The sequence below is a fragment of the Bubalus kerabau genome, chromosome 8 (assembly GCF_029407905.1).
Source record: "Bubalus kerabau isolate K-KA32 ecotype Philippines breed swamp buffalo chromosome 8, PCC_UOA_SB_1v2, whole genome shotgun sequence".
Taxonomy (NCBI): Eukaryota; Metazoa; Chordata; class Mammalia; order Artiodactyla; family Bovidae; genus Bubalus; species Bubalus kerabau.
Window position 1 is genome coordinate 65,084,977 of NC_073631.1, and position 17,264 is coordinate 65,102,240.

The following is a 17,264-nucleotide window of genomic DNA, read 5'->3' on the forward strand; positions in this document are numbered from 1 at the left end:
CGCTCAGTCGTGTCCGACTCTGTGACCCCATGAATCACAGCACGCCAGGCCTCCCTGTCCATCACCAACTCCTGGAGTTCACTCAGACTCACGTCCATTGAGTCAGTGATGCCATCCAGCCATCTCATCCTCTGTCGTCCCCTTCTTCTGCCCCCAATCCCTCCCAGCATCAGAGTCTTTTCCAGTGAGTCAACTCTTCACATGAGGTGGCCAAAGTACTGGAGTTTCAGCTTTAGTATCATTCCTTCCAAAGAAATCCCAGGGCTGATCTTCTTCAGAATGGACTGGTTGGGTCTCCTTGCAGTCCAAGGGACTCTCAAGAGTCTTCTCCAACACCACAGTTCAAAAGCATCAATTCTTCGGCACTCAGCCTTCTTCACAGTCCAACTCTCACATCCATACATGACCACAGGAAAAACCATAGCCTTGACTAGATGGACCTTTGTTGGCAAAGTAATGTCTCTGCTTTTGAATATGTTATCTAGGTTGGACATAACTTTCCTTCCAAGGAGTAAGTGTCTTTTAATTACAGTTGACTAATTTTTCAAACTATATCCAGAGAAGTCCAACTACTTCTTACCATTCCTGCTGCTACCACTCTTATCTAGGACTCTACCATCTGTTTTTCTGTTGATTTTTCTATGTCCATTCTTACTGCTCTTAAGTCAGCTTTCAGTTCACCAATCAGAATGATCTTTTAAGAAAAAAAGTCAGATCACATCAGTCTTGCTCAGAACTCTCCAGTGGCTCATCTTCCCGTTCACTGTAAAACCCAAAGTCCAGACAAGGCCTGGAAGGTTCCATAGAGTCTGATCCGGACCCTCCCAGTTATCATTCTGAACTCATCTACCTTTGTCTTGCTTGTTTTTTGTTTTTGTTTTTTTTTACATAGCCAGGTCCATCTCAGCCCCAGTTAGGGCCTTTATACTCACATATGCAGCCCCTATAGCTGATTGGTCCAGTGCTTTGCCTTTTGTTTCCTAGTATATCCCCAGAACCTGGAATAGTGCCTGGTACATAGTAAACACTCAAATATTTGTTGAGTAAATAATGATATGTATTTTTGTAAAATGTCATATAGAGTATGTGTATTTTTAAAAACTTGTCTGAAGGTCTTTGTGTTTTAATAGAAAAATTTTGTCTGTCTCCAAGTATTACAAGTATTACATGTATTCCTGCTGATATGTTTTGTTTTGTTTCTTTCTGTTTCTGCTGTTTGTTAAGTTCAGCTATTCGCTTTACCTTTTATTTTCTCTTCCTGTCTTTTGTTGAATTTATCCAGTCTTCCTCCTCTTTATTATGGTTAACATTCCATAGCCACCACATGTTACAGGCAGTGGGCTATATAGTTGACACATTTTATTTCAGTTATACTTCAAAATAATTCTATAATAAAGAATGATTATCATTCCTATTCAGCTGGAGCTTAAAGAGATTAATACTTTATGCAAATTCACATAGTGTAATTTGTGACAGCTGAGCCTCACACCCAGGTTGGTTTGTCTGAAACCAAAGTCCTTTCTCTTATTCATTATATTTCTTTTAAATATGCTTTTAAATTCTGAAAGACTTAATTGTAAAATTGATATTTCTATGTTATTGTTAGGAATGAAACTATATATTTTCTTTTCTTGTAAAATAGGAGATATTTGAAACTGAAGTGAAAGTGAAAGTCATGTCCGACTCTTGGTGACCCCATGGACTGTACAACCCATGGAATTCTCCAGGCCAGAATACTGGAGATATTTATTATGTGATTATTTCCTTGTAGTGCCCCTCCCTCAACCTATAGTTTTGTTTTAAATAATCTGGGACTTAAAGTCCAGCTTCTTATTCATGTATCTTCTTCATCTTCTCTTTAAATTCTTTTTCTTAATGTAAGGATCAGAAATCCATCAACTGCAATCATTTCAATTTACTTCTAGTCCTATTCATTTCACTGTTTAATGTTCACTTCTGTTGTACTCATTACTGAAATTGTGTTCAGGCTATTCTCAGCTGTTGATAAATGTTGAGTAATTGGTTGAGGAAGGAGATATGGGTTATTCTCTTTATTAGTTCCTATATATCTGAGAGGATCTGTTGCCATTATCATAAACCTGACTAGGGTCACAGCTTTTCTCCTCAGAACTCTTTCAACCTTTCTTTGTTGTCTAGTTTTTAAATACTGTAGATAGGGTAAAAGCTGATGCTAAACCCACTGCGGGAAACTTTCCATTGTGGGAAAGTTGCCTTTTTTTTCTGTCTGATAAAATATGCTTTTAGAAAGTTTTCTTTGAAATTCAGAAATTGTACCAGTATTTAACTGTAAATTTTTTTCATTAGTATTTACAATATAATTGAGCCCTTCAATTTGAAAAATCAAGTTGTTTCTCATCTCAAGAAAATTTTTTTTCTCCTCTTCTGGCTTCTAATCTGTCTGCTCTATTCAGACATACTAAAATTCCTATTGTATATATGTTACATCAATCCCCTACTTCTCTTATCTATTGTTTAATAATTTTTATCTTTTTAACTGTTTACTCTGATACTGGAAGGATTTCTTATATGAATCTTCTAATATGTTGAGTCTGTTTTCCATGGCATCAGGTATTTTGTTTGCTCTCCTTATTGAGTTCTTCTAAAATGTGGTAGTTACTATATTGTCATTTTTCAAGTATACTTTTACATTTCCGAACTGTTTCCTTTTCATGTCTGCTAGTCCTGCTTTATCAATACAGGGTGTTCTTAAATCTCACTAAAAACTTGAAAGTACAGTTAGAGACTTAAAATACTTCTCCCTGTTTCTTGGAACAAGGCAGTTTCAAAAGAGATTGCTTGTTACGTTTTTTAAAATTAGTTTTCTTCTTTTGGATTGCAGAGTATTTTTGTAATGTCCACTTATCTTTCTCTAGCTCATGTATAGAATGGAGTGTCTGTTTAGTGTTAGGAGCTGAGATTAACTGTGAATAAAACCATGTGAATCTATGAAATCTTTCAGGTGCAGACTGAGAAAGGGGTAATAATTTATAAATTTATTGTGAGTATGCCCATGTGGAAATATAATTATTCTGTTCGGGTTAGGAAGTTGTTGCAGATAGGAGATAGCCTTGGAAAAGGGAGTTTTAACTTTACATTAACTTTGATCAAATTACCCTGTCTGCCTCAGTAGCTAGAAATCAGCAGCTCCCTCTCCATGCCCAACAAAGCAACCTCATGGCCCTTTTCCAGAGCCCGTGGTGGTCACTGGCCCCACACCTTTCAGTGTGCCAAAGCCACGGTGTGCAGCTGAGAGCGTGCTGTTGTGGGATTCCTTCCTCAAAGCCTCCAGCAGTGTGAGAATCTGCTTCTCATCAGCTGCTCAAAGACCTGCCTCTATCATTGATCTCTGCTGCTCCAAGGTGGGGTTTAGGTTAAGCTGTGACAGAGGGCTTTTCATCTCTTCCCCACTGCACGCACCCTCACTGCCCCCAGGTACCCTTCCTCCGTATAGAGCAACGAACCCAGGCTGTTTGATGCTCTCTTCACGTCCTTTCCCGTGACTGACATGTCAGTTTGCAGCTGGCACGCCACCGTGGTTTCTCAGTCACGTCAGGGGGGCAGAGAATTAAATACATGGGCTTATCTCACCTTAGTGGTTCAGGATTCATATTGAGAGTCTCTATAAAATATGTTTAAAACTCCCTGGCATTGAACAAAACTTGCAAACACATGAAATTTGGACACAAGCCCAATGGGAATCAGGTCCTTTTGCTCAGAGCTCAAATACTCTCTGTTAGTTTAGCCAAAGAAGAAAACTTCTGGAAACAAGGTTGCAAATTTGATATTCTGAAAATTTATAGTTTTATCTATATCAGGCAATGGAGCATCAATTATTTTTTGGCAGATCTGCTAAAGAGGTTCACAGGAAATAAGGACTTCTGGTACCAGAAAGAAAGTAGTGTTGGTTCTAACATAGCTCTAAGCTGGCTTGTGGAGTTTCTGAGGCAGTAAAGTTTTCATAAGAGCTGTGTGGGGTAAGTGGGGCCCATCTCTAATATGGTAAATGGCTTAGAGCAGGGGTTGGAAAACCCTATTGTCTACCACCTGTTTGGTATAGCCCTCAAGATAAGAATGGTCTTTACATTTTAAATGGTTGAAAAAGTTATAAAAATAACATTTTGTGACATGTAATAATATAAAATTAAAATTCATTGTCTATAAATTTTTATTAAAGGACAATTACGTTTTTCAATTTATGTATTTTAATTTATGTATATGTGGTTGCTTTCGGGCTACAATGACAGAGCTGTGTATATATGACAGAGATCCTAAGGCCTACAGAGCTTAACATATTTCCCATCTGGCCTTTACAGAGAAAATTTGCTGATCCCAGGCTTAGAGCTGTAAGGGCCTATGGAAATGATGGCAGCAAGGAAAACTCCTACCCAGAAATTTTACCTTCTTAGGATGATATTTAAAATGAAGAGACTCAGAATTTCATTTCGAGGCCCACGTGGTGATGCTAGTTGACACAGCTGGTGAGAGGTGATCTCTGCCAGTACTTTCTCCTTCTGTCTTTACAGTGGCAGTTTTTGAGACATGTTCTTGGGGTCATTTTAGCACCTGTGGTTCAAGCCAGAAGACAGACAGCAGAGCAGGATGACAAAGTGACAACCTGGAGACGCATACTTTAAAAGTGTCTATACATTTTAATATCTGTGCCGCTTTTATATATCTTCTGTCTTGTGCCTCAGAAATTATGAATAATTGAAACATAGGTTGTAATTTTTTTTTCTCTTTCAGAGTACTAGAAAGTTGCAGGGCCTTTAGAAAACAGTATAAAAGGCATTTGGGAAAGTAAGTGTTAGAAAAGCTTCCAAGACACAATCGAGTTTATTATTAAGGAAGTAGAAAATACTTTTCCCAATGTTTCCCAAACTTGCATTATAAAATAGAAAAATAATGATATTTTAAATGTGTAAAAATCCAGTGCTCAAACGTTAAATAAGTCAAATGTGAGTCTCCACCTCTCAGAATCCTCCTCTCCCCAGACAGACTCTGTTCTCATTTGAAGGGTACGTGTGTGTGTATACCTACATGTACCTTAAAGGTAAAATCCTACTTGAGTGCATACTAATCCTTTCCACTTCTATTCAGAATGATAAGGTTTTTACTGAACCTCTCTGACCTTACACCTATATCTCTTTTCATTCATGCTGAGCCTCTAGTTCTCAGTGACACCAGGAATTATGACAGAATATTCTGTCATTGCTCCTTTGCTTTATCCCATAGCATATAGAAGTATAGCAATCTCCGAACATGTATGTCTAGATATCTCCAACAATGTGACAACTAAAAATAGTTAAAAATCTTTTTATGGCTATTTTTGTCCTTAGTGTAGATTCTACTAGAGTGTATTTGGGTTTTTTTTTTTTCTTTTTTTTTTTTTTTTTTGCCTTTGAATATGCCATGTGCTCTAGATGTAAATCATTTCTTAAATAACCATATAATAAAATTATGCTTTTTTAAATCCCCAAAATAAAAAATACAATAAAACATGAACTTAAATGTGTATCATTAGGTTGGTGGTATGACTACCAAAACAAAAACACTCTAGTAGCATCTACACTAAAGACAAAAAGAACCACAAAAAGATTTTTAACTATTTTTAAAGTGGGACCTAGAGAGTGATCTGCCAGATCACAGAATTTGTCAGTACAAGATTTGGGGTTAGAACTCAGGGTTCTTTGCAACTAGTACTGGACTTTTTCAAAATGACCCTTTAAAATTTTTACTTCTATTTATATATTTGTAGGTTCATAAATTGTTAGAGCCATAATAGATCTTAGAGATCATCTATCCAGCCCACCATTTCCCTGCTATGCCTTCATTTAATGGGAGAAGGCAGAGACCAGATGCAGATAAGGAGTCTGATTACACGGCTTCTTATTAAAGAAACTTCTTTTTCATCATCTCCAATGAAGACAGAGTTAGTGTAAGAGACTGTATGTATAAAATGAAAGTTATTTTGTTTGGTAACCAGGTTAAAGCCTGCTTTTAAATAAAATCTATTAATGTAGTAAATTGAAATAGTCTGATGACAATAACCACAGAAAGGAAGGGATGACTTTTAACGGAATGATAAGAAGTTACAACAAAACTCTTTTAACTAGAAAGCTATGTTCCTGCATTTAAAATGTTACTCATTTATTCACAGCTTCTAAGAGGAAACATTTATATTACAAAACAGTGTCAAACAAACCAGTGAATGTGATAGAGTACCAAAGTTATTCACAGTTGATTCATGGTCATAATTTATCCTCCTTTTCTTTTGCTTGTATCTTTCTATCTGTACAAGGATATTTGTTCCCTGCCTCACAATTTACTAAAGTTTATTTTTAGAGGCTGCATAATCTGTACTTTGCTTGGGACCTTTGTTCTAGTCACAAAGGTTAGACTTAGGAAACTATTTTTTCCCCCACAGTGGTACAGTTTACTTAAGTTGCTAATAATGATATAAAACCAGAAATGCAGATTACTATTGAAAAGAAAAATTAGTAAGATTAAGTCAAATAAATAAAAATAAACTAAAATCTGAAAGAGCTTTTAAAAAGATTAAAATTACTTTGTTTTTCCAAAATATATTGTGTATTTCTGTTCTCAAATTAAAATTAATGATTTATAATACATCTTCAATTATATTATCTAAAGTTTTCATTTATTAAGTACTTTGTGGAAGCAACAAATATTGATATATTATCTAATGGTAATTTATAACATTATCTGCATAAATCTTCAGAAAAATATTGTGACAAGCAGTTATTTATAAAGGCTCAGTAAGACATGATATAAACATGAGAAAACTGATGATCAAGGATAACTTTAAATATTTTGTTTCCTATAAATTAGATTTGATTTTAATGAATCTGACATTTTATCCCTGAATGCAGCTTTTTTCCAGTTTATATTTAGAAAAAGAGAAAGTTAGAATGTAAATTGAAATAACATTTAATTTTTACTTAATTTTCTCTGTGACATATATATTATAGGACGGTTTAAATGAAGCATAGCATGTTATAGCGACTAGAAGTCTCAATTTAATTTAAAATGATTATGATTATGTAGCCAGCTTTATAAATATGATTTTGATACTTAATAGTAACTTAATTTTGTTACTTATAAACATTTAGTGAGCACTTATTATATGCCAAATGCCAATGTAAACTCTGTGTGTTTAATTCATTCAATCTTTTTTTTAAGTTATATTATTTTGTTTATTCTTTGAGTTCAGTCTAGTATTGACTTAATTATATATACCAAGTCCTTCACATCTCTGCTACAACCAACACATGTAAAAGATAATTGGCAAGAAGTTTCCAGTGAATAGAAAATGAATTACCTGCACTACTTAACAAAAGTGAAATGAGTAACAAGGATGACTAATGTCTAAAGCCTGTATCACATAATCCTAGTGAGATTTAAAATATTTTTTAATTGAAGGATAATTGCTTTACAGAATTTTGTGGTTTTCTGTCATACATCAATAAGAATCAGCCATAGGCACACCCATGTCCCCTCCCTCCTAGACCTCCCTCCCATTAGAATTAATAATAATTATTAATAATAATAATTAGTAAAACCTAATATCCTCATGCTGCAGATGAGAAAACTGAGGCACAGAGAAGTGAAGTGATTTGCCCAAAGGCACACAAAACAAGTGGCAGGACTGGGATCTGAGCTAAGCAGGTTCCAGTACCCACTACACTAGGGTGGTGGTTCTCCAAGTGTGACCTCCATGTCAGCAGCATCAGTGTTACCTGAAAACACACTGGAAGTCATATTCTCAGGCCATACTTTGGACTTACTAAATCAAAAACTCGAGGGTGGGGTCCATAAATCTGTGTTTTGGCCAGCCCTCTGGGTAATTTTGATGAACACTGTCTTAGTCTGGTTGGGCTACTATAACAAAAATGCCATAGACTGTGAGAGATTTAAACAACAGACATTTATTTCTCACAGTTCTGGAAGCTGGGGAGTCTAAGATCAATGAGCTGGCAGATTTCACTTTTTCATGAGGACCTGCTTTCTGGTTCATAGACAGCTATCTTCTCACTGTGTCCTCACATGGCTGAGGAAAAGAAAGCTAAAGCAAACTCTTCTTTCTCTTCTTATAAGGGTACTAATCCCATCATGAGGGCTTCACCCTTAAGACATAATTGTCTACTAAAGAATGCACATCCTAAAATCATCACCATGGGGATTAAGATTTCAACAAGAATTTGGGGGACATAAACAGTTCATAAGACACTAAAGTTTGAGAACCACTACTGAGAAGGCAATGGCACCCTGCTCCAGTACTCTTGCCTGGAAACTCCCATGGACGGAGGAGCCTGGTGGGTTGCAGTCCATGGGGTCACTGAGGGTCTGACACGACTGAGCGACTTCACTTTCACTTTTCACTTTCATGCATTGGAGAAGGAAATGGCAACCCACTCCAGTGTTCTTGCCTGGAGAATCCCAGGGACAGGGGAGCCTGGTGGGCTGCCGTCTCTGCGGCCGCACAGAGTCGGACACGACTGAAGCGACTTAGCAGCAGCGGCCTAGATAAAGCATTGTTCTCTCCCTCAATCAGAGGCCAACAGTGTAGTGGTGGAGATGATCATGCAAACACATAATTGCCATCCATCTAGTAAATGCATTTAAAGAGGAATATATTAGGTATAGCAGTGGTGCAAAGAAGAGTGTGAAGGAAAAGGAAGATTTTGCTTTTTGAGCATTAAGAAATTTGTACTGAAGTTTCAGAGACAGAGGAAGGGCAGTCAACTCAATACTGATGACAGTATGTTGGTTTTGCTTATCTGGAGTTTGAACAAATAGTTTAGATGACTTCCAGTATTTCTGGAGCATTTTTGCAGAATCAACATAATAACTGAAGCTATCCTATTATCTTGCCTACCTTCTGGCTATGATTGTGTCTCTCACATGTATATTATTCTTGGAATTGATGCTTACATATTAGTCAGAAGAGATCTCTTAAAGATACCTAAGATAATGATGTATTCTTTTTTCCTGGAAAAATCAGTTAGTGTTAGATATTGAAAATTCAACCTTCAATAATGTTACCCATTTTATTTATCTATTAAAATCCAAACTAACTACTGTCTCTTGCTTTGGGATATAACAGAACTGAGCATTACAAGGCACTGTCCTAGCTTGTAATACCTAAATCACTTAACTCATTAAATGAGTCATCCCTTATTTTTCAGAGCACAGTAGTCTAGAAATGCTCACAATAGTCTTCCAGGCTAAACAAATTCTTTGCACTTTTCATCCTACTGGAAACAGGGATTAGACATAAAGTAAACAACATGGGCTGTCTATTCTTTGTAACATCTTCGAAGAGATGGCCCTGATTTGCACCACTGTTTTCAATCACTTAAAAGGCAATAATTTAATTATGCCATCCTTTATATAAGAACTGCCATTGCTTTCAGTTCACTTCCAGGCCTGACACAAATAAATCACTTCAATAAAATCCTTTTTTTTCTCCCTCTTAGAGATGAGAAAAAGTAATGATACCAGTGATTTTCCAAGGAAAAAATGAATATGATATACTTCTTATAGAGAAGCAAAATATTTCACAAAGCCATGATTTATTGTGTTATTTAAACAATTTTTCTTGGATGTATGTGAAAAAGGTTTAAATAATTTTATATTAGGGCATTTTTAGAGAGGCAGATACTACACTCTGTTTTTTAACTTAAATGCTGAGAGAGAGCAGTCTAAATGCCTAGGATGGGCAGTGGAATACACCTTAGAAATACATCATCCATGATTTCAGCCCACTGATGGTCAAGCCTTTATGACTTTACAAAGAGAAGATGTCTTCCAGGGTATCTGAAGCAAGTTCTTTTCTCATGTGAAAATAACTAATTCTTTCCTAAGTTCATTTTAAATAGTAACAGTATGACACATGGCTTAGATTAAAAGCTTGAATTAATCAGATTAGATTAATCAGCTTGAATATTATAGTTGTCATTTTATTAAAGTTTGCACATCTTAATTGACTTTTTTCTTAATGACCCAAGTTACCCAGAAAGACAGTCATGCTCTAATATTATAGTGAATTAAGACCTTGAATAAATGACTCAGCAATTGTCATATACTCTATGCACTTACTGGTTTTATTAGTAAACACAGAGTCTTTGTATGGCTAATGATATTTTGAACTATGGGCCAGTATTTCATCAGATGTTCAGTTAGTGCCGTTCATATCAGGTGAGTGTTTTGTGTTCATTAGCTGATAAAGTCACATGACTGCAGCTCCTTGTGATAAATTCATTCTTTTTTTTTTTAACGTCCTTAATCTCTATATTCCTATGGTTATGTTTTATAGCTCCTTATTCACATTTGCCCCTAATTTTGTAGAATTTTGGGGAACTGTCCCTATCCTGTCCTATTTGTTTCCTTGTATTTATAAGAAACAAATACAAAGTTTCTTATATTTGTATGCTTGAGGTCATGTTTCTGAGCCATCTACAATGAAATGTGCATGCTTTGAATGTTGTCTGCCTCTGAAGTGGTGGTTTTTTGACTGAGAAAATGGTTTTCAGATCAGATCAGATCAGTCGCTCAGTCGTGTCTGACTCTTTGCGACCCCATGAATCGCAGCATGCCAGGCCTCCCTGTCCGTCACCAACTCCCGGAGTTCACTCAGACTCACGTCCATCGAGTCAGTGATGCCATCCAGCCATCTCATCCTCTGTCATCCCCTTCTCCTCCTGCCCCCAATCCCTCCCAGCATCAGAGTCTTTTCCAATGAGTCAACTCTTCACATGAGGTGGCCAAAGTACTGGAGTTTCAGCTTTAGCATCATTCCTTCCAAAGAAATCCCAGGGCTGATCTCCTTCAGAATGGACTGGTTGGATCTCCTTGCAGTCCAAGGGACTCTCAAGAGTCTTCTCCAACACCACAGTTCAAAAGCATCAATTCTTTGGCGCTCAGCCTTCTTTACAGTCCAACTCTCACATCCATACATGACCACAGGAAAAACCATAGCCTTGACTAGAGGAACCTTTGTTGGCAAAGTAATGTCTCTGCTTTTGAATATGTTATCTAGGTTGGCCATAACTTTCCTTCCAAGGAATAAGTGTCTTTTAATTTCATGGCTGCAGTCACCATCTGCAGTGATTTGGGGGCCCAGAAAAATAAAGTCTGACACTGTTTCCACTGTTTCCCCATCTGTTTCCCATGAAGTGATGGGACCGGATGCCATGATCTTCGTTTTCTGAATGTTGAGCTTTAAGCCAACTTTCTCACTCTCCACTTTCACTTTCATCAAGAGGCTTTTGAGTTCCTCTTCACTTTTTGCCATAAGGGTGGTGTCATCTGCATATCTGAGGTTATTGATATTTCTCCGGGCATCTTGATTCCAGCTTGTGTTTCTTCCAGTCCAGCATTTCTCATGATGTACTCTGCATATAAGTTAAATAAGCAGGGTGACAATATACAGCCTTGACGAACTTCTTTTCCTATTTGGAACCAGTCTGTTGTTCCATGTCCAATTCTAACTGTTGCTTCCTGACCTGCATACAAATTTCTCAAGAGGCAGATCAGGTGGTCTGGTATTCCCATCTCTTTCAGAATTTTCCACAGTTTATTGTGATCTACACAGTCAAAGGCTTTGGCATAGTCAATAAAGCAGAAATAGATGCTTTTCTGGAACTCTCTTGCTTTTTCCATGATCCAGCGGATGTTGGCAATTTGATCTCTGGTTCCTCTGCATTTTCTAAAACCAGCTTGAACATCAGGCAGTTCATGGTTCACATATTGCTGAAGGCTGGCTTGGAGAATTTTGAGCGTTACTTTACTAGTGTGTGAGATGAGTGCAATTGTGCGGTAGTTTGAGCATTCTTTGGCATTGCCTTTCTTTGGGATTGGAATGAAAACTGACCTTTTCCAGTCCTGTGGCCACTGCTGAGTTTTCCAGATTTGCTGGCATATTGAGTGCAGCACTTTCACAGCATCATCTTTCAGGCTTTGGAATAGCTCAACTGGAATTTCATCACCTCCACTAGCTTTGTTCATAGTGATGCTTTCTAAGGCCCACTTGACTTCACATTCCAGGATGTCTGGCTCTAGGTCAGTGATCACACCAAAATCATTTTTAAGACTCCTCTCCTCTGATTACTTAACTTTTTGGTTTACTCACCATGTGTCATTCTCTAACCTAGGGAAAGTGTGGAAAGCCTGATTCAAAAGCATTCCTATGCCCGCTCACCCATCCGTACCTATGGAGGAGAAGAGGATGTGCTGGGGGATGAGGTTCAGACAACACAAAATCGAGGTAAGACTGCTTCCAGGCTATACAACTGCTAGGAGCAAGAGTGCCCAATGGAGAACAAAGACAGGGAGGTGATGAGACTTCTAGTCCTCAGAGGAGAGATGGCCCCAAAGTATTTCAGGAGCCTCTTCAGGAAGGGACAGCCTGAGGCTGATCATTGTTTTGTCTTTACCTCTTAAGTGATTATGCTGCCTGAAGCTTTCCTGTGGCTTGTTTTCCAGTAAAAGGACACTGAGCCTCTGAGTCAGGGCTTAGGAGTTATTTCTCTGTTATCTACTACCAAAGAACTAGTGGATATGAGGGGTAGTTCCTTAGTCTTTCTGAATCTGTTTTACAATCTGAAAATCAGGGAATATATCTGTTTTACTTATATCAGGAATATCTTATTAGGAACAATAATTAGAATGGAAAATATTTGAAAAATGAAGATTCTCCTAGTGGAGCATATTGTGTAGAGGTGGTGTCCTGGGTGGTGAGAGTCCGGGAGTATTAAAAAAGTTCCTCTGTTGCAGATGTTAAGCGAGGAGCTCTTTGCATCTGGGAGTTCAGACAAAAGAGACTACAGGGTGCCTGGGCACAGGGATGTTTGTATAGGGAGAGTCTTATATGGACATATTTTTATGTTCATGATAAGTAATAGCATAAACAGACAAAACATATGACATCTCTTGTAAATAAATCCAAATGAACTACTAGTAATTATGAAGTTGGAAAATTCACTGTCAACCTTTGTTTAAACTTCTGGATATTGTGATATAAGAAAAACCTACTCTTGCAACTTGTTAATTAGCTAATAAAAAATTATGGAAACTAAGCTGTTATTCCTCATAGTCTGTAATGATGTGCATGTGTGCTCAGGCTTTGAATGTTTGTTAGTCCCTCAGTCATGTCCAACTCTTTGTGACCCCATGGATTACATATAGCCCATCAGGCTCCTCTGTCCATGGGATTTTCCAGGCAAGAATACTGGAGTGGGTTGCCATTTCCTGCTCCAGGGCATCTTCCCTACCCAGGGATCAAACCCACATTTCTTGTATCTCCTACACTGGCAGACAGATTCTTTATCACTGCATCACCTGGAAGCCCCCCTACTACATACTAAGTATATGATAATACAATATGCACGTATATTTTATATTGTGATAATTTGTTATTTTCTATTGATGTGGCTTCTAATCTTGGTCAGTACTGTGCTGTTTTCATAAACACAGTATTTTGTTTTTAAAACATGATAACATGTTTTTATATCTGGTAGGGAAAATCTATGCTTGTTATAATTAAAAATATTTTAATATTCTAAACATTATTTGTCCTGATAATTTTGCAAATTGAATGTGGAAAAAAGTTTGGCAACTTATTGGTTTTTAAAGTTAAGGTGTTAGTCACACAGTTGTATTTGACTCTTTGTGACCCTATGGACTGTATGTAACCCACCAGGCTCCTCTGTCCATGGAATTCTCCAGGCAAGAATACTGGAATGGGTTGCCATTTCCTTCTCCAGGGGATCTTCCCAACCCAGGGATTGAACTCAGGTCACCTGCATTGCAGACAGATTCTTGACCATCTGAGCCACCAGGGAAGCCATTCATTGGCTTTATACTAAACCAATACATTAATTTGGGAATAAATGAATTTTAAAAAGGCATTTTATTTTTCATCCCAGAATATGGTATGTGTCTCGAATTATTAAAACCTTTACTTCCATCTTTCAATAGTTGTGTGAAAAACTTCTAGTAAGTATGCATTTTTTTAGAGTAATTTCTAAGTATTTTTTGTTTATTTTTGGTGTTTATTACTCCCATATTTCAACTTCTGGGTATAGCTAGCACATTAAAATATGTTTGATTTTTGTGTATCTGTCTTGAATATAATCAACATAGTAAATGTTCTCATTATTTCAAAAATAAAAGGGTTATAGAAGCTAAAAAAAAAGAAGAAAAGAAAAGCACTCTTGTGGGTTTTCACAATGGCTTTGGCAGCCAGGTAGCTTTGTTGAAGCTTGTCCGTCCAGCCTTACTTTTGGGGATGCTGGCGGTTAAGACAGTGATGAGCCATCTGACCTTCTTTAAAGGGAATCGGGTCATTATCTTAAGGCAGGGTGCTAGCACTGTAGCCACTCTCAGAGCATGCAGGCAATCTAATGAGTAAGTCTTTTTCTATTCATCAAGTTCTCTCTTCCATATATGGTATAAATGATATCCTCTTGTGTGGAAAGGTAGAGATGCCTCCTGATTGAACTGTTTCACTTTTAAAAGTGTAGATCTATATCTATCTATATATTTTTTTTAATTGATGCTTACAGATAATGTAATTCTTGATTTGCATGTTAAAGTACAGTTTTTGTCTAATGAGATTTTTTTTTTTCCCTTTCAGGATCAGCCTTTACAACATCTGATAATTTGTCTCTTAGCTCCTGGGTATCGTCTTCATCCAGTTTTCCTGCATTTCAGCACCCACAGTCCCTGACTGCTCTCGGCACCAGCACGGCATCCATAGCAACACCCATTCCTCACCCCATACAGGGCTCGCTGCCACCATATAGCCGACTTGGGATGCCTCTGACCCCATCAGCCATTGCCAGCTCCATGCAGGGGAGTGGCCCGACATTCCCCTCATTCCACATGCCGCGGTATCATCACTACTTTCAGCAGGGTCCCTATGCTGCTATCCAAGGACTGCGCCATTCCTCTGCTGTGATGACGCCATTTGTATGACTCTTCTAAAAGGAGAGTCCAGATCCAGAATGTGCAGATGGGTATGGAAATATAGGACAGGGTTGGTGGGTGGGATGTGGGGTGTTGGAGCAGGGGCTCTCCAGGAGACATGGGACCTATGAAAGAGGAGAGCTGGACTCAACAATAAAACCTACCACTGAGGGAAAGCACCATGGACCAGGCTTCATCTGTAGCTGGGGGACAGCTTTTGAGTTTGAGAGAGAATCAGTGTAAAGTTCTTAGCTTGCCTAAGTCCTGGAACTGAAAGGATATCAATTTACCCAGAAAGTTTAATAATACAAAGCAGATGAATCTTAAGGTGCATTATTCCTAGTGGTTAAAAATGCTGTGTCAATGCAGTAATGTATAAAGTCAACATGTATAGGTTTTCTTTCCAGTTTCCACAGGTTAAAAGAATCTTCAAAGGGGCAATACTGTATAACGTACTGACCATAATGCATAATGACTAACTTAAGTCAATTCTGTCTGTGGAAACGAGAGCCAATAGAGAAATATTTATAGTGCTGTAGCTCAAGCATGTTTAGTTTTCCTTTGTGTTAGTTTGCTGGGGAAGGAGCTGAGATAATGCTAATGCATCCTATTTTGTGGATGAGTAGGTGGTAATGACTTCACAAAGTTCTTTCTGTAATATTGAAGGGCCAGTACCTGACAAGTTCTTTTTCACAGTCTTGTCTTCTTTCTTCCTAATTCTGTTTCTTGCAATTATTTGCCATTTATGTAGGAAAAATTTTCCATATTCAATTGTGAAATAAGAGGCTCTGTTTGTTACATTGTAAAACTGAGGTTTTCTTTTTCTAGGCTGCATTGTAAATACACTGCTTACTTATTTACTGAGGGACACTCAAAGTCTCTACACCTTGACATGTGAGACTTTTTTTCACTTAACAGCTATAATAAAAAGATGGTTGCCCTATTCTGAAAGGAATTTTTCTGCCGTGAGTACCAAAGTCCCTTTCATTTTTACTTCAGCTTTGAGAGAACTTCGTTTGTTGTTGTTTAATCACTAAGTTGTATCTGACTCTTTTGTGACCCCCATAGGCTGTACCCTACCAGGCTCCTCTGTCCATGGGATTTTGCAGGCAAGAATACTGGAGTGGATTGTCATTTCCTTCTCCAGGGCATCTTCCCAACCCAGGGATCAAACCCGCATCTCCTACATTGCAGGCAGATTCTTTTCCCTGAGCCACCAGGGAAGCCCCTTGGAAAACCTTATGGATGTTAAAATGCACCAGATCAAATTCTTATTTTCAATAAATCTGCTTTGTTGTTTGATCAGCCACTGCCACTGACTGACAAGGCTTATGAATGACCATTCTCAATGCCCATATAGCCACTACTTAACCACTTAACCTACAGTCATGAATAGTTATATGTTCATATATCTGATTGGTTCTTTTTTCTCACTGTGTTACATTCAGTGACTCAATCATTCTTCTAGGTCCATAATATGAAATTGCATCTTAACACAATGATTCCCTGACTGAAACGTTAAAAGTGCTTATAAGTAAATCTAAAGAATTTATCCACTTTATTTTCAACTCTTGCTATCTTCTTAAGGCTTATTTTGATATTTATAATAGTTTAACTATATCATAGTTATGCTTGTATTATTTTTGAGCTATATATATGTAGGCATTTACAATCAGGGCAGTATATTTGGCATTTTGCAACAGTTCATTTCCCTAATAACAAAGGTTTAATGAAGTTTGTGGTCCTTCAGCTGTAGATATAATGCACTCTAGATACAAGATTTAACCTGTCTTCTTCACAAAGCTCCCCAATACTCTTTTTTTTAATGTAATATCCATTCTACTTTGTTCTAACTATGAAAGTATTGAATCTGTTCAAAGAGATGGGAAATCTTGCTGCTGAGAGTAGAGGTGTATTTCAAAGTAAAATTAATATATTTATCATATCACACTCAAGTGGGGTTTTCTTTGGTTGTTTTAATGTTAGGCTTTTCTATATCAAATGCCTTTCCTGGGCATTTCCAGCCTATGAAACAAGGTATAATTGGCACAGCCTGTCTAACTGATGCTATTGTTGGATCTTGCAACTGCCTTTCTCCACTGTATCCCAAGGTTTATTTATGAAGCTGCATTAACTGAACATCTCAAAGTCCCATGGCAGACACTGTAAGCTTGTTTCTAACTTCCTGCACATTATGCTATAGTATTCACAGGTAGTTTGCTTTCAAACATAGCTCAGATGTGTGTTTCTTTAAA

At 37.5% G+C, this 17,264-nt stretch overlaps 1 protein-coding gene across 1 annotated transcript in view; it reads left to right on the forward strand.

Annotated features, from left to right (window-relative positions):
- Positions 1-16,362, forward strand: part of TBX20 (T-box transcription factor 20) — a 48,439-nt gene extending 32,077 nt beyond the window's left edge. The window contains exons 7-8 of the mRNA XM_055590422.1: positions 12,195-12,307; positions 14,678-16,362. Of these exons, the coding sequence (XP_055446397.1) occupies positions 12,195-12,307; positions 14,678-15,018 (454 nt within the window). The 3' untranslated portion in view covers positions 15,019-16,362. The remainder of the gene's footprint in view (positions 1-12,194; positions 12,308-14,677) is intronic.
- The last annotated feature ends 902 nt before the right edge of the window (positions 16,363-17,264 follow it).